The 23,045-nt window shown below is 45.0% G+C and overlaps 2 protein-coding genes and 1 non-coding gene across 6 annotated transcripts; all 3 read left to right on the top strand.

Moving 5' to 3' along the window:
- Positions 1 to 1,465: 1,465 nt before the first annotated feature.
- Positions 1,466 to 2,598, top strand: fs(2)ltoPP43 (female sterile (2) ltoPP43). Its single transcript, XM_037418372.2, has one exon. It carries the CDS (start codon positions 1,646 to 1,648, stop codon positions 2,525 to 2,527), a length of 882 nt encoding a protein of 293 aa, XP_037274269.2. The 5' UTR covers positions 1,466 to 1,645; the 3' UTR covers positions 2,528 to 2,598.
- A 6,733-nt stretch (positions 2,599 to 9,331) lies between these two features.
- LOC119166975 (uncharacterized) lies at positions 9,332 to 22,565 on the top strand. 4 transcript variants are annotated; one of them, XM_075867286.1, is made up of 7 exons: positions 9,332 to 9,745; positions 10,879 to 11,021; positions 12,950 to 13,146; positions 15,483 to 15,704; positions 16,455 to 16,654; positions 17,339 to 18,251; positions 19,057 to 22,565. In XM_075867286.1, exons 1-7 carry the CDS (start codon positions 9,738 to 9,740, stop codon positions 22,351 to 22,353), a joined length of 4,980 nt encoding a protein of 1,659 aa, XP_075723401.1. In that variant the 5' UTR covers positions 9,332 to 9,737; the 3' UTR covers positions 22,354 to 22,565. The 4 variants fall into 4 exon arrangements, with proteins under 4 accessions (XP_075723401.1, XP_075723400.1, XP_075723402.1 ...); XM_075867285.1 differs by having other exon boundaries at positions 10,831 to 11,021; XM_075867287.1 differs by lacking the exons at positions 9,332 to 9,745; positions 10,879 to 11,021 and adding an exon at positions 11,276 to 11,638.
- Positions 11,741 to 11,814, top strand: TRNAI-AAU (transfer RNA isoleucine (anticodon AAU)). Its single transcript has one exon. It is a non-coding gene; the product is annotated as a tRNA-Ile (tRNA).
- Positions 22,566 to 23,045: the final 480 nt, after the last annotated feature.

Here is a 23,045-nt window from a genome sequence, read left to right as displayed (position 1 = left end):
GGTGATAAAATTAACATCACTATTGTTTCTAGAGTTTATCGGTTTAAACTAATTTATTTTGTTTTTCCTATTGTTTTGTTAGCCAATTTTGTATATAGCTTTACATGTTTGTATGCTACACCAGTCATAGTGGAAACAATTGTGGTACATCGCTGATTATTATGAAAGTTGGGCTAGTTCTTGTTAGAATAGATGTTACTGGTGAAAATAAAACGGGAACAAGGGAAGAAACACACCGGACGATGGCTAGCAGTCTCCTGTCTGCGTCTTTCTATGTTCTTGTTTCATTGCTTATATGTATACTGTAGGGTGGCAAAGGGGGCATGAAGCTCCAGTGCAAAACCCACTCCCCCACCTCTTTTCACGACATCTTAATTCTTACTGAGGCCTCTGTGCTCATGCCTAGAGTTTAAATATATGTGGTGATATACAATATTGAATTATATATGATAATCCAGCTTTCGCATTAAACTACAAGAAGGTGCACTCACAAACTATAGTATTGTCCGTGCAACGAAATTATGCCTAGTGATGCGAGGTCTGAAAAAACAACGAAGCAGGCAGCATTCGATCCCTCCTCGCTCTAACATCGCTTTCCCACACTATACGTAGCTATGCTATGCTTAACCCCTCTTTTTTTTTCCCGCCCCTTGCTGAACTGTACTAGACAAGACACACCGGTTCTTCTTCAGGGTAGGAGTGGTGGTGGGGGGGGGGGGGGGGGGGGGGGCGAAGGTTTGTTGCCGCGCCCCCTCCCTATTATGTCAATAGGGAGCTTTCGACGCTAACTTGGCGGGCGTAGAGTTTGCCTGTGGGCGCCATATGAGTTTTTCAATAGCGTAAATACCAAAACTCACTCGCCCAATAAAGTTTTTTTCTTCCTTCCTTGAGCAACAAAAAGTAATTTCGCATCTCTAAAAAAGCAGCCCCCGAAGCTAGGAAGTCTTCCACGCACAAAAACTAGAAATAGAGCATTTAAACGACCGAGAACATCAATGAACAGCAGTGGACCACTTTTGTTTTGAGCAGAACAAAAAAAAAAAAAATCATCCATGCATTTTCGGCAACGGCACTGTGCCATCCGTCTTCAAGGAAGCAAAAAGCGCAGATACATTAATACTTGTATGTCATCTATCTGGCACTTCTTGCGCATAAATAACCGATATGCAATCTCAGCTCGAGGCAACGTTACTAGATTATTTTGGCTCGAGGCGAGGCATTAAAAATCATAGAGTTTCATACATTGTACAAAACTCTACGACTAAAACGAATGCAGGCATTCGCCTGGCTGTTTGCGCAATCATTTTTTTTTTACTAGAGTAACTGTACATGGTCACAGTTACTAAGTATAAGTATATAGGTGGTGTCTGTGGTTACTCCATTCTTTGCCGTGGTGCAGCGCCGCGGCGGTGAGGACAAGAACTAGCGCTGTCGCCGGCACCAACGAGCGTTCCGCAGGCCGGCGACATGAATACAGGTCGTTTTAGAAGTCCAAGCGTGTGGCATGCAGGTGTGTGCGAAAGCGTTCGAAGACGACGGCGTATTCTGTGGTGCACCGGGTCGCGCTAAGCTCGTGTGACGGCTCGTGTGATAATCCTGTCGGTCGCTTGAACGTCAGGGTCTTCTGTCGCTGAGCGAGTAAGCCATGACCACCGCCGTGAGGATCAAGCGCAAAGCAGACGAGAGCCCTGCGGAAGCCATCGTTCTGGCCACAAAGAAATCGAAGGCCGCCGACACCGAGGGCGAGCCCGCTCAGAACTTCACGTTTCAGTACGCCGGAACCGTCGACACTCTTGGCGACGTCGAGGCGGCTATCGAGCAGGTGAAAGAGGCAAGCCGTCACAGGACAGACCCAAAGATCCACCCAGTTGACGTGCTGTCAAAGCTGAGAACGGAACATCGTTCAGCCAGTAAAGAAAGCCGCCTGCGCTTGCTACTGCAGCACCGGGCGATACTCGAGAAGCTTGGCTCGGAAGAAATCACCGACGAAAACTTGGAGGCTCCGCGCAAGTCTTCGCACAGCTTGTTTCGTCTTTACGACGCGTTCGATGAAGACGAGAGCAAGGACGCGAAGGAAAAGGAGCGAGCAAACGAAGGCACTTCGGAGGTGTCGTGTAATGACGTTCCTATGGTTCGGGAGACAGTCAAGGACACAGCGGTGAATACTGATTACGTGTACGACGTGTACTTTAACGACCTCCATTGCGACTTCATGGGTGAGGACGAGTTCAGCCTGTTCCGTTGCGGTCCACCCGATTTCTTCGCAAGGGACCACGACACCGCGTATGACTCCGATACTGGCTTTGATGCTCTCAATGGGGAAGACAGTGATGACAGCAATGCCGAGGATAACTGGAGGAACGACTACCCAGACGAAGAACCCCACTTCCGAGGGGAACCAGAGTTGGATGACACCTTCTTCGATCAGTTCGACACAAGCGTTGTGAGCCATCGGCTAGATCACCTGAACTTCTTTGACGACGATAGGTTACTGGAGGAGGATGATCCTCCAGCTGAGGAAGTCTAACGAACGTCACTTTTTGTAAAAATTGCGTAGTTGTGTGTAATAAAGTAGCTTATTGTCTGACGGGAAAAAAATTGCTTGTGCGTGTATGTCTGCTTTTACGTGTGTCAAGTGGTACAGTTATTTCTTTTATGCACCATCTGAACTCGCCCACCATTGGGTTCTTAAAAACTACCCTGGAATCGAAGCCAGTCCTACAGAAGCGATGAAAAGTGCCTGGAGACGCACTCTTAGGACAGCTGGCTTTGGACAGGTAGCACAGTTATTCTTTTAATTCAGCAATAGCTTTCGCTCGCCATCGAGTTCTTATAAACTACCTCAGCACAGCATAAAAGCGCACAGACTCGTGCTTTTTATGCTGGTAAATGAAGCTCTAAATCATGCGCCATTCCAATTCGGAAAACCCTACAATGGCCATATTTCACAGAGAGATGCACTTGTATAGCGAGCAAGAACCAGAAGTCACCTATAATATTTGTTTTTTCCATAACAAACTGCCAAGGATTTTAAAGGTTGCTTACCAGCGCAAACGACAGGGCAGGAGGGGACAGGAGAAGAGACGAAACAGAGCGCTGAACTGCCAACGTCGTTTGCGCTGGTAAGCAACCTTTATGATGTTATACCAACACGCCCAATCCCACTGTCTCTTGCCAAGGAGTTGCAATAAAAGATGCTTTCCATATAAACAGCTCAAGCATATGCACTAAGTTAAGCAATTGGGCTGACTAAAACTCATTTAACCTGTAAATTAAACGTAAAAATAAACTATTATAAAACTTCCTGCAAACCAAAACAAATAACTGCCGAAATGTTTCAAAGCCAAATGAAATCAACACTCTGTTGCATTACGAAAAGACATCTTTCAACAGAGATGTAGTGAGTAAACAAGGCTTGGCTCTGTCTAGGCTAAATAAGTTTGTTGCCTATGACGGTGATGACTACAGATCTACTGATCTTGTGATATACGTCTACATTATATGTGAGGTTGGCTCAACAGACTTATTCAATGATTATTTTGTACCTAGCAAAGGAATTGCTAGCAATTCAGCTAATATTATATATTTATCTGACATGATCTCTGAGAGTGTGTTTTTGGTGCCAACAAAGACTTATGGTGGTTCTAGGACGTTAAACCCCACATATCTATCAATCAGCCAACAACAGCTGGCGAAGTTGAAAATGCTTTTCGATCAGTGAAAAACAGCACCTGTTATGATGCACATAATATACATATTAAGCTCATCAAACATGTGTTAGATATCATTTCTTGATATTAGATCGCATCTTTGCTCTTGTTCATTCTTTCCACTGGAATTTTCTCACCAGAGTTGCAAGTTACAAAAGTGATATTGTTGCACAGGGGGGAGACTTAACAATTCACGGTGCGTAACTATACTTCCAGCAATCTCAAAAGGACAGGATAAACTAATTCACAGGCGCATGGTTTCTTATTTCCTACATAAGTACCACATGATCACTTCTTCAAAGTTCGGTTTCACGACCGAGTTAACATGTTCTTTTAGAGTAGAAGGAATTTATATACTAAACGCTCTTGAGCGCTAAGTACTCGCTTTGGTTATAGCGCGAGAACAAAACGACGACACAGTCCTTCGTGTCCTTCTTTTCTTTGTGTCATCGTTTTGTTCTCGCGCTATAACTATCGTCATGCCATACCAACTAGCCTAAGCTACCACACTCGCTTTAGGTATCGTATACTACTCAAAGGCATTTGACACAATAAATCACATTACACTGCTAAGGAAATACACACACTGTGACATTCGAAACGTTTTCCTACAATGTATTAAATTATACCTAATGTATCGTTGGCAGGACATTGTCGTCAGCAATTGTACCTCGAGTTTACTAAACATTTCAGGAGATGTACTGCAAGGTAGCATGTTAGGGCCTTTGCTTTATTGCATATATATCCATGATATTGCAAAAACTGACACGTCTGTAAAATGTAATATATACACTGGTGATAGTACCTTGCTTCTTACTGCCAAAAATTATGAAAACTTAATGACGCAAATCATGTACTGGTGAAATTGGCCCCATTTACAAGCATTAACTAGTTGTTTAAAGCTTAACACATCATTAACAAAAGCTGTAAATTTCAGGTCTAGATATAACCAAACCTATTGTTATGTGCCATTAAGAGTTGCTGATTCAGAGCTTGAATTAGTACCAGGCATTAAGTGTCTGGGAATAATTTTCGATGAACTGATGTCTTGGAACGCACATACTGAAGAATTATCTGGCACTATATCAAGCATTTCAGGCATTTTATCCCAGGTGCGTTTCTTGCTAGCTAAGACAGTGAACCTCCTCATTTACAAATCCTTGGTTTTATCACACGCTAAGTACTGTCATCTGGTTATATAAAAAAGGGTTGTTTGTGCGACTGCAAATGTAGCTTTAACGCAGTCACCACTCACATGTTTCAAGACATGATTCTATTAATTCTACCAGAATACTACAGCACAACTCTTGTGAAACACTACTAGGCGGGTTTAAAAAGCGACAACTTTCTCGGAACCGTTACTAGACTAAATCACCGCAACATTCTTCATAACACTTGTTTCAATCACATGTGCATGATTTATTTCATGCACGTGCACTAACTACGGCAAAGAAATGCGGTGCTTTCTTTTGCCATTTCACTTGATTGCAGGAGCGGATCTAGCCACATATTTCAGGAAGAGGGGGCACTCACTTGAAGTAACACCGCAGGGAGGGGGGGGGGGGCGATGACCTCACTGTTTTTTATCTATTTGTTTATAGTAGCATAAAGACACAAAAAAGTTCACTTGACACCAGTACCCGTTTATTTCTCAGAAAGCAAGAATGTTCTTTCTGAACTGTGCCACAAATTATGCAAGGACGCATGGTTTGACGAAAATACAAAGTCTTCGCTCTTATATCAAATAGATCCGTCTCTCCAATTTTCACCTAATCGAAAGATCGAATGACCGTTTGACACAATACAGCACCGTTTACGATTAGGTGTTGCTTACACACCTCACTTCTTATGCCGCGTAATAAGGAAGACCACTGCAATCATGTCGATGCGTCAGAGGATCATATTCTTATAGAATGTCCGCAATATGATCAACAACGCGCTGAACTGAGCGATCGCTTGAACCAACTCGACAGACGACCATTTACGATTAGAAAAATACTCAAAACGCGGCCACATTTCGATAATCAAAACCTGCAGTGAGCGCCCTCCGTGATTTTTCAATGGACACCAATCTAACTAACTGTCTTTAGTTCATATTATACTTTGGCACTATTTGTACGGACTCTATCCGCGTTATGATCCTGATATATGAACCGGACTATGCCCATACATACTGTGCTCGTTCATGCATTATAAGCCCTATAATGTATATATTATGTGCATAGTGCCTCTGATGAGTTTTTCTTGTTTTCTTCTTAATTTTTCTTGCTCGTTTGCACATTACTGTCATGATGTTGGGATAGCTGGCTCCCACGTAGCCTACTTTTCCATATTCTGCCAAATATAATTTAAAAAAAGGAGCTCTATCTTAGCATAAGTCCTGATGATGTCTCGTCACAGCGGTGTTCCTGATTTGTCCTACCTATGTCTCATCACAGCGGTGTTCCTAATTTGTCCTAATTGGTAATAAGTGGAAGACAAGCCCCAGAGGTGCATGCACCGCCCTCTGAATCCACCACTGCTAACCACTCAGGTTTGGGCATTGGTAGCCGTGGCAACGTCCGCAGGCAATTTAGCAAAGAGGCCGTGTCTTTACGCTCTCAATGATTTCGTATGCACCAGACAATAATTACGATCACTTTTTTTTTTTGATCATTTGAGTTGAGCATAGGCGTGAGGGCAGGGTTTCCTTTCAGGGGGGGGGGGGGGGTGAAGGTTGGACGCAGCGCCCTCCTCCCTCCCTGTCATGTCAATGTAGGGGCTAACTTTGCAGCCCCCGCCCCCCCGAAGCGCAGTGCCCCCTTTGCACCCGCCCACCTAGTGACTAAGGGACGGCCGCCCCCCTTCCCCTGCCCCCCTACGTTTCACCATCTCTTTCCCGCTTACCCTCACTTCTTTTCCCACCTCTTCTCTTTTTCTTTCTATCTCCTTCTTTCTCTCGCCATCGGTTGTTTTCCTGTATATCTCTTTCTACTCGCTTTCGCCTATCCAAGTTATTTCGTCCCCCGCCGGGCGAAGCTAGTGTTTGGGGAGCGAAGCAAGAGGTGATCGAAGAGGACGACGAAGAGAGCGAGTGGCGGCAACTTGTGGCGTAGCACGCGCTAGGTAGAGTAAAAACGCAAGCCAAGCAAATGTGTCGTAAACTAGAGTCGAAACAGTTAGCACAGCATATTACCAAAAGTGACAAAAATGGGCTCAGCATGTTTTTTTTTCTGCCAAAACTCCACCCTTAGGCCTGGCTTTGATCGCGTAACCCGAAGAAATGAAACGCGCTCGCGGGCTGTCTCAAGACCCGCACGAACTACAGCTGTTGTAGCTCGGATCGCGGCGTGCGCGCAGCCAGGAAGAAGACAAAGGGTAGTAGATGCGGCAAAGGTCGCCCCCTGCAGGCGCGTGGATTACTGCTCTCATATCCGTGCACGACAAGCCGTGAGCCAACGCCGGCTGAAGTAATGGACGCGTGCTCTGTTGTTGAGTGATACGACGTGAAGTTGCAGGAGAGGATGATGTTACGCAGCTGTCGCGTTGGCGGAGAACCGAGAAGTGCGCTGCGTACGATCGTGATGGGGTGGGCGGCAGAAAAAAGAAAGCGGACTTTCCGAGAGTTCTTATATAAGAACGGAACGCTTTCAAACCGGTTCTGTGTGTCTATCATGCTGAGGTCATGTGGTTTGACGTCGTGGCGTGCACAAACGTCAACGTTACATATATTATTGCACGTAGCGCGCAGACCTGCAGAAACAATTCAATCAGGCGCGTGGGCCCGATTTAATTTCGAATGTAGTACCGTGTCAGAGATCTCGAGGGAGGCCAAACAATCTGTCTGACTTGGAAATGGCGGGTTGGGGGCGCTAGTGTTAATTGGGGATGGGGAAGTGTAAAATGCAATTATTTTTTATTTATTTATTCACCTGTTCCAAGCGTCGCTGAAAATCTTCAGCTGACTCACAACCAACAAATGAATAAAGCTTGTTCCAGTCAACAATCGTACGAGGCAAAAAAAAAAAGAAAAGAAAACTCGAATACATTGATTCTCGTGGCACAGGGCAAAATAGCATACAGACGATTGATTCGTAATGAGACTCGGGATGGGGGGTGCAAATACAGAGTTGGTCGATGTTTTATACAGTCGATTAAAAGACTTCAAGAGTGCGATTTCTCTGCGCTCTGACAGCTTCTGAAGGTTGGCCCTTTGAAGTAGCGTAGTCACTGATTGCGTTCTCTAGTAGCACGATTAAATAAATTTGGCTGCCATTCGCCGGATCCGTTCCAACTCATCAACAATTCATGACCCACTGCGTGGGTGCCAGATAATACTGGCATCTTCTAGTTTAGGACGCACTACTGTTTTATAATTAGCATCAGCATTGTTTCAGGCATGGCATATTTCTTAGCTTTCGCCACAGAGCACCCAGGTTACGTTCAGCCGAACTACAAGTATTTTCAATATGCTTGTTCCAGGTTAGTTCGAACTTATTGTAACACGTACACACACACACACACCGATATATTTTACCTCACTAGCTCGTTTAACTTCTTCATTTTTCTTATTTTATACGTAAAAGTTAATGTTGCTTTCGTATTTGATGCCGACATACAGGTAGTCTTGGTGACATTAATTTTCATATCCCATTTCTCACACCACTCTTCAATAGCACACAAAGCATCGTTGAGTAAAAACTGGACTGCAATGCTTCTTACACTAATAAATAACACACGTGCACAGTAAACCAAGAAGAGTTTCACATCAACAAAACAGTTAAGAGCTTTTGCAATATAGCCCGATACTAACTTCCATGACAGTAGCCCTCACATCGCCATCCGCTTCATCATATACTTTATCTGGGAAGCTGAATTCCACCAACATAGATGGCGTAAAGAGAGCTGACGCAATAACGAAAAGTTTGTGTGAAGCATGCTTCAACTGCATTTTCATTATTTCTGATCGTCCCTGCATCTGTTTAACCACCAGCTTCTTGACTAATTGCTGTTTTTGCCAAGCTTTTGTACTATATACCGTAGTCACCCATCATGATACATCAACCTCCTTTCATCGCATAATATCGCCTGTAAATATCACCCCTACTTTATGTGATACCCCTCACACAATATTCCATTGTATGATTATTTAAATTAGTTAATTAATTTTCCTTTTTCCTTACCCCCGTGGGGACTAAGTAGCTGGCTAGAAACCAAGGAGGATTAAAAAAAAATTGCTGCAGTGGAAATGATTGCGCAGAAGTGAAGCTGTTCCTCAGGCAAGATGGCGGTTGTGGCGGACATCTTACTAGGGGCATGATAAAGTATCACCGTTCAGCGATTAAAAACGAAGCGTTTCTCTCGCATGCCCAACGAGTTTAATGTGAAAATTTTTTCGGGCCACATAGTGCTCCAAGAGCGTCATAATGTTACTAGTTTTCCGTAGTGAGCCTCTAATTGGAGGCAAAGTTCTTTGAAGATTCAGTCATCCATACTTGTTTCTGTGTGTTATTTCGTCAGGAACAACTATCCTTTAATATAGAACTAACGTATCATTTACGTAAAGTATCAAAGCCACTTGATCTTTAAGTGGGCACTATCAGAAAAAAAGCATGTTTCCGCCATCTTGGCAGTGGCAAAAGGTGGCTTCACTTCTGCTGGCAGGAGCTTCCACTCCAGCAATTTTTCTTTAATCCTCCTTGCTAGAAACCCGCTTTCCAGGCCGACCTCTCCTCATTTGTCGTCATCAAACATTTCCTTCTTCATTATTAATCAGTTATCTGTAGAGGGTAAACCCCATATATGTTTCGAGGAGTAAGCGGGCGAAGTGAAGAACGACGAAGCCCTGCACGTACGGCTGCAGGGGCGGCAGGGCGATGGCCCACTGAGGCACTCGGATCGGTACTTTATCTTTCTCAAAATTGCCCGCCCCTCGACCACCGAGACAAGAAGAAAACAGGGCTCAAGCACTCGTCACACTAGACGTCAAAATTCCCGTCCATTATTTCGCTCCTCTGCGGGCCCAGCGAAAACGCTCAGCAGCAAGCCATGAAAAGGTGAGAGCAGCGGCGAATTACACTCTATAGACGGAGCTACGCCCTTCGAAGAGTGTTCTCGTCTTACGGCAACGATTTAATCGTCGTAGATCTTGCGTGACTTTCGTTTTTTGCTTTAATGAGCACCGTTAAAGCCAACGTTTTAAAAACGTTGCTTAAAGCTGTCAGTTTGACGTAGCATTCTCGGTAGGGAAAGGGGCGTGCGACGAGTTTTCGTGAGGAAATGCCTGCAAACGATTATACTCGATCCCGCATGTATCAAACTCGAATTTATTGAATTGGCTATACTATCGAACAGTTGAAGAATATCTCTTTGAACATTCCGTGTAAAGGTTTGGAGGCTGGTTAACACTCCTCGAAGGGTGGAAAGTGTAGCAGTGTCTATTCTCCCTGCAACCGGGATAATTGTTCAAAAAAGTTTCTCCCGGCGGTCGCCTCCCATTGGCTCTCATATGTCACGTGACTAACTGCCATGGCGAGAAGAGAAAAAAACTGGCTGCTGCGGGACAGACTGGGCATGCGTAGCCTGGCGTGCGTTAGATTAGGTTAGGTTAGGCTGCGAGACAGATTGGACAGACGTGACTTAGCGTGCGTTGTGTTAGGTTAGGTTACGTTAGGTTATGTTGAATATGTTAGGTTAAGTTCTACCGGTTGCCGGGAGAATCATAAAAAAATTCATCCTGGCAGTTAGTCGCGTGACTTATGAGAGCCAGTGGGAGGCGACTGTTGGGAGAAATGTTTTTGATCAATTATCCCGGTTGCCCAGAGAATAGACACACCCGCCGTACGGAGTACCATAACACTATACAAAAGTGTTTGATGTTATCGCTAAATGTTATCACAAATGCTGTGTCCCTCCCAAAGCCTGTTAACAAGGGAAGGGGGGAGGAGGGGGGGGGGGTCACTTGAAGCCTTGCCCATGGCTGCGTCGATGTTTCGTATCACACCACTGGTCCCATGGTGCGCGTTCCCATCCCTTAAATAGTACAATATCTGCCCATTGAATTGGGAGGATTGGTCGTAAGAGCAGCTGCTCAAACTATAGAGGCTGTTTCGTGGAAATATACGAATTGTCGTGTTCGCAGCACCGTCGGAAACACGACGCGCTTCAACCGCTGGTTGTCGCATTCCAGCGACAGCGCCAGCGACCGGGACCCGTGGAACGACTTAGGTGCCCACTCGGGCGGCGAAATCAAGATGTCGTTCGAGGACGACTTCCACCTCACCGTCATACCCAACTTCCACCACGACTCGGACGCCTACATCTCCAAGCTGGGTAACCATGGCAGCTTCGCTCAATGCCTCGCATTTGCAAGGGCTTGGGGTGCGACCGTTGCAGATATCGGTATACGGCACACAGCATGGGCGCGCCTATGCTGTCATTGCTGTGTGCTGGATACCGATCTCTGCAACGGTCGCGCGCTTATGTTGTGTACTGGATACACTGTGTTAAATGGGTGACGATGAGGGAGCCACCATAATGAGGGTACTGACCTCGGAAGGTTACGTTGCTTCTCAAGAGCTGCAGCAACAATGTTTTGAAACTCCCGCCTCAGCGCTATTCGATTTTGGCTACGACTGGCTTCAAGATGAAATTGAAATCAAGTCAATGATATTTGGAGCGTGGCTTGGAAAACGGTGGGGTCAGGTGTTCTGGTGGGGTGTCCTAGACTTCTAGCTCGTGCCCTGAATGGCAGTTTGCGTCGATCACAAAGTGGAAGTTATCTTCTCTGTCATTTCGGTTGCTGTGGTTAGAGCTGCGAACGCCAGTTTTGTCACGAATGCAACGGAATACACATGACCTCTGCGATTTGTTCCAACATCGTGCCTGTGCCAGTCGCTAAGGCCATGTGTGACATCACTTAGACTTGCTCTTCACTCGAGCCGGCATGCGTAAGCACAATCAGCGCCATTAAAAAAATACAATTGTCAAAAAGGGGGATACTGATTGTGTCTATTGCATATGTACAAAATTTACAACTCCTCCAGCCACTTGGCCTGCTAGCTCAGTCGGTTAGAGCGTCGTGCTAATAACGCGAAGGTCGTAGGTTCGATCCCTGCGCAGGCCAAAATTTTTTTTTGCTGAATTTTTTAAAAATTGACTTGCAGATTTAACATTCAAAAGTAGGCTATGTGAATCGCACTGCTACCTTGCTGAAAGCCCACAAATGTTCGCCATGCACAGGTAAAGTGATATTTATGTCTAATTGCATGACGGAATTGGGTTTGATAGCCGAATTTTACATAATTAGATGGAAGCCATCAAGCCTGAAAGTTCTTCTTTTTGGAAAGGAAGGCACTTTTGTGGGGGCTGATTTTGTGTAACCCTTTCAACAACATAGAGTTTTAAACAGTTTACTAACCATAAGGTTTACTAGCGATAACGGTTTACTAGCAATACGTAACACATATTTTATGCACAAAAATCTTGCACACACAGAAAAAAAAACTGTACCTTCATTATACAAGTTTTAGGTGGTTCTTAGTTGAACAATAGAATGAACTACGTCTGGTTGAACTATAGCACATCATGAAAAAGAACAAACGGCCAAGCAGACCGACACAAAAGGACAGAGTCTGTATCTTTTTTTTTCGTAATGCTCAAGTTCTAGTATGACAAATCAACTCGTCCAGTCTTCAACACCTGTGCACCTACCTCTGTTTGCTATGATTAATGTGAAAAATTTAATGAATAATGTGAAAGATCTAATGAAATTCAGGCAGTTGCGTGGCTTCGTTGCGTGTAAGTGTTGAACCCTTTGCATTTATTCATATATGCAGTATGACAGTTCCAATATGTCAATTATGGTATTATTAATTCTTTTTTCTCAAGCTATGAACGATGCGCGATCATCAATATTCCATTAATGAGCAATAATTCATGAGGCTGTTGTGTGTTCCTTGCATTTTGATTGGTCAGCTTTGTCGCTAACTTGCCTCTTCGCTCTTAACAGGAACATGTATTTTGATTCCTCAGGTTTTGTATGAGAGAGCTGCTACATGTAATGATTAACTAAATCTGTTAGTGGAGCACATTTGTATGCTAAATTGATTTGCATAATGCCAGCCCTCTTCTTGTCAAAATACCCTGCAAAGGAAGCTGTTGCACAAAAAACATTGAGTGATACTTGACTGAATCTATCCGTAAAGCACGTTCATACATTTAAGCTTTGCCATAACAAGAGAAACTCGCTATGTTTCCAGAGCACAGGCTGGAGCGCCTCCAGCTAGTAAACCAGAACCCCAACACGAAGGAAATCGTTGCAGCCATAACACGAGCCCGGGCTCTGCGCATGAAGTACGCTGAAACGAACCCCGATGCGAATGCCAAGCCGCAAGATGAGTCGGCAGAAGACGAAGACGGCGGATTCCTGGCGCTGTTTCCAACTTTGATCATGCCGGTGCGCACATGTCTTTGCTTTACATGCTGCTCAATGTAACTGAAACCTTGATATAAGGAACCTGGATATAACGAATTATTGGTTATAATGAAGCAGATGAACAATAGTCTAGCAATAGGTACATTGTGAGGAATCCACCTTTATAACGAATTTTCGTATATACACGAACTTAGTTTTGTGTAAAATGCAACTTCGTTTTAATTAGGTTTGAGTGTTTTATTCTGTTTTTACTTGACGTGTTCATTTAGGGACATGACTTACTTTTGCCATTCCTATCGACAAGGAAGACCTGTACTTAATTTTGCCTCCATGAATGCATTCATTACTGCTATAGTGATTGCTCAAAATTGTGAGCTTAAATATTGGAAGCGGCAACATTCGAAAAGTCTCGCGTGTGTGTGAGGAATGCATAACTATAGAACTGCATCAAGAGAGGCTGCTCGCACACAAGGGATGAGCTAGGGTGATGTGCGGCCAAACATTTCGGTTGTAGTGTGGGTGTCTAATACACTAGCATTGTAGAACATTACCAAACTTCACAACTAGTGCTCTCTCTTCAAAGAGCATTGGTCCGTCTAGTCACCCGCTTTAGTCGAACCTTCATTTTAGATATACAAACCAAAGAAGAAAGCATCTTGCCACTTGTAGAATGAAATCTCGTTGATACGATTTTGCGCAATTCGTTTTTTGGCCCAACACATTTTTCTTTTTGGTCCTGCCCAACGTTAGTCCCGGCCATGTTAATACAAATTTTTCACAATATGTTTTCTTTTCCGGTTTTCATAAAAAATGTATCCACAAGATTTTAGTGTACAGTGTAACTACTACGTGTTAAGGCCAGGTTATGCATCCATTTCATCCAAACTTGCAAAGATATCTCCTCGATGTTTTGACTTTAGCACTTTACTTGGATAAGTATTATTGAAGGGACAGTCGCGACTTCAGAGGCAAATTTTGAGATGCTGCTAGCTAATTAATAATGAACTCTAGAAAAGAAGACTGTCGCTACTTCAGAGGCAGAGTTTTATCAACAAGCTTTGTTGAAAAAACTGAGGCTACTTAAGAGGCTAATTTCAGGGTGTTGCTAACCAACTAACATGCTTAGCAATTCAAGTTTGTAATTAAAGCTAATCACTAGTTCTCTTGATTTGTTTCATGTTGTGATCAACGCAGGGTTTGTGTTCGATTCCTCATGCCACATCAAACAGCTGATCTGGCTCACAGATGGTCTGAAATTGAGACCTCTCCATATATGTATATAAATATATAAATACTCATTGAAGTACTTTTGGACAGTATCATTTCGCTTCATCGAACATTGACTGGCAGTTTAACTGACTATGTCTAGCCAATTTTAGAGAAATTTTAAAACTTGTTATGCAATCGAGGTGGCGGTTTCTGTCCGTGCAGCTGATATGAATTGTTCCTAGAGCAACAACCCTGATTTGTGAGCTTAAAATTTTGGAAGGGGCAACATTTCAAAGATTTCACACGTATGTTAGGAACGAATAGTCGTAGCGAAGCTCATAGAGACGTTGCTTGCACATGAAGGACGAACTGGTGTTTTGTGTGGCCAACATTTCAGTTTCAATGTAAATGTACAATAGGGCTTACTCAGTTTCAAGATATTGAGCATTTATAGAGTGCTTCAGATAGCTGTTTTTCCAATACAAAGACATATTTGTGTCACTGGTTTCAAGTTGTACACTTGAATGTCCAGGCAGATTTCATCATTGCTTGCAACATCCCTGCTTCGCCAAGCATAGCTTGCGAAATATTTTTCATAATAGTATGCGTAGTACTTATATTAGTCGAGAAAAAGTACTTGCGGTTCAAGAAAAAACCAACTGGCTTGTTGCAGTATTTAGCATAGGCGTCTGCAGGGTTCATCTTTAGGGGGGTGAAGGCTCGTAGCAGTGACCCCCCCATTTCTATTATTGTCAATGTATAGGGCTGGATTTGCACCCACCCTTTTTGGTGACCAGGGGGGGACGGCTGCCCCCCTGCACTCCTTGTGTGCATGCCTATGGTTCTTAGGTTGTTACCTTGGTAATTTTTCTTAAGGTTGTAACAGAGTGCAATCACCCATTAAATGCTAGCCTTGATTTTGCAAACATGGATGTACTGAAGCAAATGAGAAATCTGTCCTGCTGCTAGTTTAGTGTAATGGATGTGCATTCATAGCACAGTTCATTCAATGGCACAAAAATTTATCGCAACGAGGTTTCATCAACAGCTCTGTTAAATATAAGGTTGCAGTTCTGTAAGCTATCGCAAGTCTGCCAGGAGTCCGTTTCGTCTTGCTCATTCATGAAACGTGCGTGGTCCAATTGCAGATATCACGGAGGTTCTTCCCGAGGCTGGCTTTGACGAAAGAAGAGGCTCAAAACCTCTTGAAGTACGACTACCTTCTTCTGCATCACCACAATGAAACGAACGACAACGCAGCCGCGCCTGCAGAGGTCGACGATTACGAAGTCAGAGATGCTAACACAGTGCCCGATACCAGCTGGGAGCAACAGCAAAAGGACAGCAGCATCGAAAATCCTTTTGTTGGGGCAAGTATTTTTCAACTGCTCCAATCCTAGTGTACAGTACAGCACACTGTCAAAGGGAACGCCAAATTAATGCAGTCAAGAGTATGTATACCAGTCGCATGCGGCACAAACAAACTTTAGTGACATCTAGCTAGTTGAGCTAGATGTCAACCAGCGACTTTCGATTGTAATTCCATAAAAACATTTTCTGTTTATGTAGCTACACCTGAATAACCTGGTGAAAGAGAGTGTCAAAATTGGCAGCCATACCTTGGGGTGTACACAAGAATATGTACACCTAGCAAAGATATTCACTAACAGGAGAGCCTAATCATGAAAAAGAAATTCACCATTAAATAAGAACGCGCTGGAGTGCATTCTGCAGGCACTCCCAAATAATGGTAGGAAATCTGGCACTGTCATTAAATGAAACGTGTACAATCACTGCATACTGTCCCTTCTCACATACGCACCTGAAACATGGAGGCTAACAAAACAACCGAAAAAACTACCGAAGACCAGCAACAGAGGTCGGCAGAATGGATCAGGGAGAAAAACAGGTTGCAGATATAGTTGACATCCTGCGAGAGAAACGGACCTGGTCTGGCCCCATAACGCGTAGAACAGGCCTGTTTAGTGTAACCTGTAGTAGTTATAACCTGTATGTGTGCGGTTAGCCAACAGAAAACACATATGCTGGTACCTGGGGCACCTTGTAGTGTATGCTTACAACTTGACATGGTGTCACAACATTTTTGTTTCCCTTTCTAGTTTGAAACCCCGGAAGCAAATGAGTTTGACATTCCGAAGAACTGGTTCAACGACCATCACAGCGCCGTCATCGGCGAGGTTCACCACAGCACCGCCAACACGCCCGATGACACAGCAAACAACGCTCGTGGAGCCACAAACCGATCTGCGCTTTCCCTTTCGGCCAACATAAATGCGATTCAAGAGGCATCTACAGTCACGTACGTGCTATCTACAGCCACGTACTGAAGGCACACAACTACGGCAGTTGTTAAAAACTCGGGAACGGGCTATAAAACGTGTCATTTCTGTTGCAACGGCAACAACAATGACTGCGCTGATGGTCTTTGTCAATTCATTATTGTAATGCCAAGAATCCATCTCGATGTTTTCTGCTTATCCCACAATTAGCATGAGAAAAAAAACGAAAAAAAAAACCAATGAACACTGTGCACAAATTGCTGCCCTTTCAGTGTTCGTGCTGTAAACAAACCAATCACTTGCGGTGTGAGACAGCTTATCTATCGTGACATTTTGAGCCACGAAGTAAGCTCTGAAAAACGTTGCTATGCATAACTGTTATGCCTAGTCAGGGTTAAATATCATTGCTACGCACAATGTAATAGCATTTGTGCTCTTGTTTTTCATGTTTGTGTCATTCTTTGGTTAGTTTGCATTCTTTGGTTAGTCGTTCTTTGGTTAGTTTGCATCAGAAGTGTTGCGCTGACAAGCATGCGGGTGGAGGTCCCATTCCTGACATGGAGGAAGGATAAGGTTGAGAGGTAGCATTGCACAATATGATAGAAAAAAAAGGAAAGTGAAAGTCTGGAACGCACATGCCAAGCATTGTTGGCACCCGTTTTCCTGCTAGGAGAAGGTCTCCTAATTCCTCTCTCGTTTCTCAGGTCTTTTGCACCGACCAGGCGAAGCAATGATGCATTCTATCACTTCGCCTTCATCCGAACGTCCTTGACCTCCACCCAAGAGAGCGCAAAGGCAGAGACTCTGACAGACTATAATAGTGGCTTGGGAAATGCGGAGTACATCCGTTGGAACAGCACTTCAATTAGGACGCCGTGTGGCCTGAACCCGTTTGCGTCAGCCTGCAGCATAGACGTGCCGGACAAGCAACACACCTCATTCGTCGTCGAATGCAAGGTGGCGGAGGGCAAGGGCCTGAGCAAGTCATCCACAAATGCCACCGAGGGTGATGCCAGAGACCAAGTTGTTCTCGTGGCAATATCTACACCCTCTCTCAACGCACCGAAAGACACCGAGGGCAACAACTTGCCGAAGGTAGAGGAAGAAGACAAGAAACAATTTAAGGCAATAGTAAATGATGAACAGCTGCAGGCAATAGATGAACATAACAGTCGGAGCCAAAATAGTATACTGAGGGCTGCATGTGTCGATGATACTGATAAAGTTTCAGAGGTGACGCACGAGGATGGCTTGGTGAGCACAAAAGATGTGCAAAGCACAATCTTTCCAGAAGTGACTGCACCTTCCTTTACGACAAAGGAAAGCATAGACCAAATACAGTGCGTGTTCGAAGAGGGCTTCCAGAGAGTTTCAGTTGAAAAGGGATGTAAAAGCCATGTATCGGAGCCACCAGTTCGAGAAGCCACTGTCACGTCTTCCTCGACTCGCGACAGCTTCGGCGCGGGCGTCGAAGTGCCCTGGCTCTTCGATAAAGAGTCCGACACGACTCTTGGCGGGGAAGACGTGCTACAGCAAATGTCGTCTCTGGTGCGGGCCAGTGTCGATGAGGACGACGATACTACAAGGGCCGACGGGATTCAAGCTAGTCAGATGTCCGTAAGTAACGTGCACTGCAAGGTGGTAGAAATGTCCATCTTGACAGAAATATTTTTGTTTTGCCATTCTTAAAATGCGTACTTGTGACCCGAAGCTCCTTTAGCTTAGACTTGTAGACACATGGCACATTATTATCCAACAGCACGTGTGCATAGGTAGTCTAGGCATTTAGGAACCACATCTTCAAATGTAGGCTGACTGTGCTGTTGCATGCTCAGTACAAGATATTCTACACATAAAGCAGTGAATGAAAATTAAGAAACACGTTTCCGAACCATATTAACATCATAATTTATTGTGTAAATATAATTTCTCATTTCAATATGATAGGATGCCTCTTCAGGCAACATTAATTAAAAATTCTAACATAAACAAAACAAGATCAATAAGCCACGTCAGAAATAATATTGGTGTAGGTTTTGTTTGCTAAATGCCAAGAAAAAAAAGAGAAAGAGAGCAAGGAGAAGATAAATGTTGTATTTTCTGTATCTGTAACGTTCTGTATTTGTCTGTACAGCAAAAAGTATGCATACTAGTCAAATGTGGGCACCTATGTCTGACCCCAAGTGTTTCTACTAATTCGCAAAAAGTAACTCTACCATTACATTCATGCTCTAGAGCATGGAGGCTCAAATCTAACACGAGGCTTATACAGTGCTTGAAAATACAATGCGTGAACCACTGACGATCACTCTAATCTTTATCGACGCCTTTACCTTCACCTTCATGCAAACTTGTCTCTGCATATGTTGCCTGCACTATACAAGTGTTCCTGAAGTGTTGGTACATGTCTGAAAAATTGCAGGCGGTCTGCACCCAGATGTCCTCAACGTGCGGTTACAGCGAAAGAACGCATACCAAAGCGAGTGAGGGAACGTCGGGCAACATCACTACCAACTACAGCGACCCGCACAGCAACCTCTTCGACGAAGAGTCCTTGATCAAGAGGGAGGAGAGCCAGGCACCGATCATCCGAATGTATGGCCCTTTTCCGCACGACATTCACACGTCGTTTCAGGAGAAACTGCTCTCGTGGGGCCTTCCACGTGGAGCCGAGAGTCCGTACAATCCTTGCGAAGCGACCAGCCCGAAGTTATCGCTACCGACAATAAACTCGCACGCTGTTAAGCGTCATGACAACAGTCTTTTGCTTGCTACGAAGGAAAGTAATTCGACGGAGTCGTCTCAGCAGCAAGCAGCTAGAATCGTCAACCGCCCGCACAGCGACTCCAGTCGGCCAAGTTTCGGTGCACGCCATCCCAAGGATGCGAAGTGCCGGACGGCACCCTCAACAAAGTCGCAACAATCCAAAGACTGCAGCTTTGCGAGCAGTGCGTCATCAGTGCAGACAACCTCCGGGCCACGAATTGAGGAAAGACCGATGCGACTGTCTTCAAGTAAGCTGTCCACGTGCTCAATGTTTAAAAGCCGACAGCGGTCTGTGCACTGGTTCAAGACTATCGAAGACGTCGACAGTGAAACAGTAGTCAGGGACTGCGACTACCTGGTCACTAGCGAGGTGAAGATGGAAGTACCCAAGGAGAATAAAAAAAAGACACTGGCCCCAAAGGCGATGAGCCGCACGTCGCAAAAACCGAGTGAATCTGATGTGAATGAGGAAAGCACTGTTCACGAGGGCTCCAAGAAGTTCGCAAAAGGTGTTTTGGAGGATTCAGTGACTGTTGCGGGCAAAGTCGACAGTTTCCTGGAAGCCTCTTGCAGCAATGAGAAAGGTGCTTCAAGAGGCCCTGAGGAAGCAATAGCTTCCAATAAATACGAAGACGCTTTAGCTTGCGAGGGTGCTGTACCTGTGGAGTCACTTGAAGGACACAACGAATCGGCCAGAGATCTAGTGACAGCGAAGGACGCGCCAGCTGCTAACAGCGGCAAAGAAAAGACGATCGTCGATACTTTAGAGCTGCAAGAAGCAATTGAATTTCGAAGTGAAGCAGCCATTTCTTCAACAGCTGTGCAGGACTCGAGGGAAGTGATTGTAGATGAACGTACAAATGCTTTTGCGAACGCCGATACAGAGTCACTCGAAGTGCTTAGTATGACAGCAAGCTCCCTGAAGAGTGAAAACGGAGACTCAATTACGACTGTGGAATGCGGTGGAAGAAATGTATATGCTACCAATGGGTCAGCGCTCTTGGAGTCGCCCTCAAGCAAAGCACTTCAATGCAAGTTCCCAGGTTCTTTGGTGAAAACTTGGGAACACCTGGATAACGTTGTAGACTCAGAAAGACCGTGTAGCGCTGACAAAGCGGCAGTGCTTTCTAGTGCAGGGGCGGAAGCCCAAACTAAACCAATGAGTTGCGAGAAATTTGCTGATGTTTTGGAAAGCACAGGGGAGAAGGTGGCGACAAATTTGACCTTAGAGCGAGAGTCTGGGTCTATCAAAGCAACAAGTTGTACTACACCTGTATCCACCAAATGTGCTGACACACGAGCTATTCTTCTTCGGTATCACGCTGATTTGAGAGATGTTGAAAAACAGGAACAGACGAATGTACCAACAGGTGGTGAAAAGTTTGTACAGGAATGTGAAATGCAAGCAAATGAAAATGCAGCTAACGTAGGCATTTGCAGCGCACAATCGCAAGATGCCACAGGGTCTCGGACACTAAGTAACTCCGATGACAAGCAGCCTGCCGCGCCGGAAGACGACAAAAAGAAAACCATCGAGGGACGAGACAAGGAGAATGAAGACTCATCTGCCAACAGGGACAGCACCGTCTTGCAGTGCCACGAGCTTACGTGCTCGAGCCGGTTCTCGACTTTCTCGACATCAAACAAGGGGGCAGCACCAGTGCAGAGATCGTTCAACATGACGAGAACTCTACGCGTCACGACAACGAACCAGTTCAAGCCACTCAACATGAGACATTCAATCATGGGCATACGTGGCAGTGACAGTGACCTCTTGGGAAGGCCACTGTCAGTACAAAGCAGAGAGGTGGTGCTCCCGCGTAATCTGAAGCGCTTTGAGAAAGGAAAAAAACCTTCGACCCACTACAGAGAGAGGGATAGCACTTGCAACAGCTCATCCAAAAAATCTTTGTCCTGTAACACCAGCAATTCGAACAACACGGAGACGCTAGCTTCCGAAGTGACGGCACGTGGGAGCCATTCTGTCACCGAAGCTCACGTGAGAGCCTGTCTAGGAACGAGCGCTGTGAGGTCTAGAACGCAAACAATTGGTCAGAATTCGAGCACTGCACTGGGGGACACCGTGATAGAATCGCATGCGAACGAAGCACCCCTGAATACTCAAGAAAATGAAGGCAGCAAGAAATGCAAATCCAAAGGCGATAAAAAGTCGAAAATCAAGTTGCCCTTTAAGAAGCGTGCCTGCTGTCGAATGTCCGAAAATTGGAGTCATCAGAAGAAAGATCCAGTAGAGGGATCTCTGCCAGTGGAGCGTAAAACGAAAGACCCAAACGCAGTTGCAAAGGATGCTAACGGGAACATTGTAGAAGGGGAGCGAAATCAAAGTTCCATAGTGTTCCAAGAGGTTCCCACAACCCGAGCAGCATTGAAACGAAACGTGCTTCAAGAGAGCGAGGATATGGACTTTGCTCATCTTGAGTACGCATCAGACAGCGCTCCGGAGGAAAGAACTATATCGCTCGTTCCAGAGTCTCAGTACAGTACAATAGGCGGCACAGATGTCAACCAGACGACCCCGATATCTGCCACCTTAGGCGGGGACACCAACGTGGAAGGTGTCAAACTCCACCGATCACTGCCCTCCGAAGGCGAGTGCACAGCCACTTCATTTATCTCAAAGGACGATCCACCATCGAATGACGTGCCCACATCCGCGGCTCTGGATCAGACATCCGTCACGGAGGGAGAGAAAAGCGTCAGCATTAGCTTCGAACGCTTAACGATGCCAGTTTGCAAACCAGTACTTACCAAGGGCTGCCGAAACAAGGGAGGCGAGAAAGACGTCGACACTGAGGTTGACAACTCCAGAACGAGTGCATTGTCCATCACATTGGAAGCCGATGCTGTCGAGGAAAGCACTTCCTCCATTCGCTGTGATGTGGAGAACGATCATGGCGACAACGGTCAGCCAGGAGGTGCTTACAGACTGTAGGACTCCAAACAGTCAAGTGAAATTGCAGTCAGTGGTTCATCCAAGTTTCAAGGAGATATCTTGCACTGTAGAGCTCGGCTAACCTTCACTGATTAAGAGAACTGAACAGGGGTGTCAATCTGATTTGGTAGTGACCTGCACTGCTGTAGCACAAAAATAACGGTTATATTATACTATACGGGCAATCAAGTAATAAAGTGTTAGTTACTGAATTATTTGTAATTAAAAATGCCTTATGATTAAGCAGCACTGCTGATAGTGTTCAGTGTCAGAACATGATTTCGTGGTTTAATGCCGGCCACCCATTATGAAAGACACACACGTGACTGCGCATACTCCCTCAAAACCACGTAGTGGGTGCATAGCAAGTTCGGAACATTTCAAGCACGAGGCACATGGTTTAAAGCACGCTGCCCATTATGCAGAATGCAGGCATAAGCCTACTCTTTTTGTCAATCAACCTAAAGCAGTGGTCCATCCAGAGAGAGTGACATGGCACTGCTTTGACAAATGTACATTTATTTCACAGTGAAAGCTATTATTAGATTACAACAAGGGTCACATTATGGCAGGCACCATAGTTGTTCGCAGCCAGCACCGCCATAGGTGTCCATAACCACTATCGCACGAAATAAGATCAACACAACGGACTAAGTGGGATTTGAACCTGGGTCCCCTTCGTGCCAGCCCAG

The sequence above is a fragment of the Rhipicephalus microplus genome, chromosome 6, assembly GCF_043290135.1.
Source record: "Rhipicephalus microplus isolate Deutch F79 chromosome 6, USDA_Rmic, whole genome shotgun sequence".
In the NCBI taxonomy this organism is placed as follows: Eukaryota; Metazoa; Arthropoda; class Arachnida; order Ixodida; family Ixodidae; genus Rhipicephalus; species Rhipicephalus microplus.
The sequence above is the reverse complement of the archived record's forward strand: the minus strand, read 5'-3'. Positions and strand labels throughout refer to the sequence as shown.

Excerpts from the sequence above, each read along its gene's own strand:
- LOC119166975 (XM_075867285.1), top strand. Across the intron at positions 16,655-17,338 it reads CAAGAGGCATCTACAGTCAC|GTCTTTTGCACCGACCAGGC; the intron begins GTACGTGCTATC and ends CTCGTTTCTCAG. Across the intron at positions 18,252-19,056 it reads TTCAAGCTAGTCAGATGTCC|GCGGTCTGCACCCAGATGTC; the intron begins GTAAGTAACGTG and ends GAAAAATTGCAG.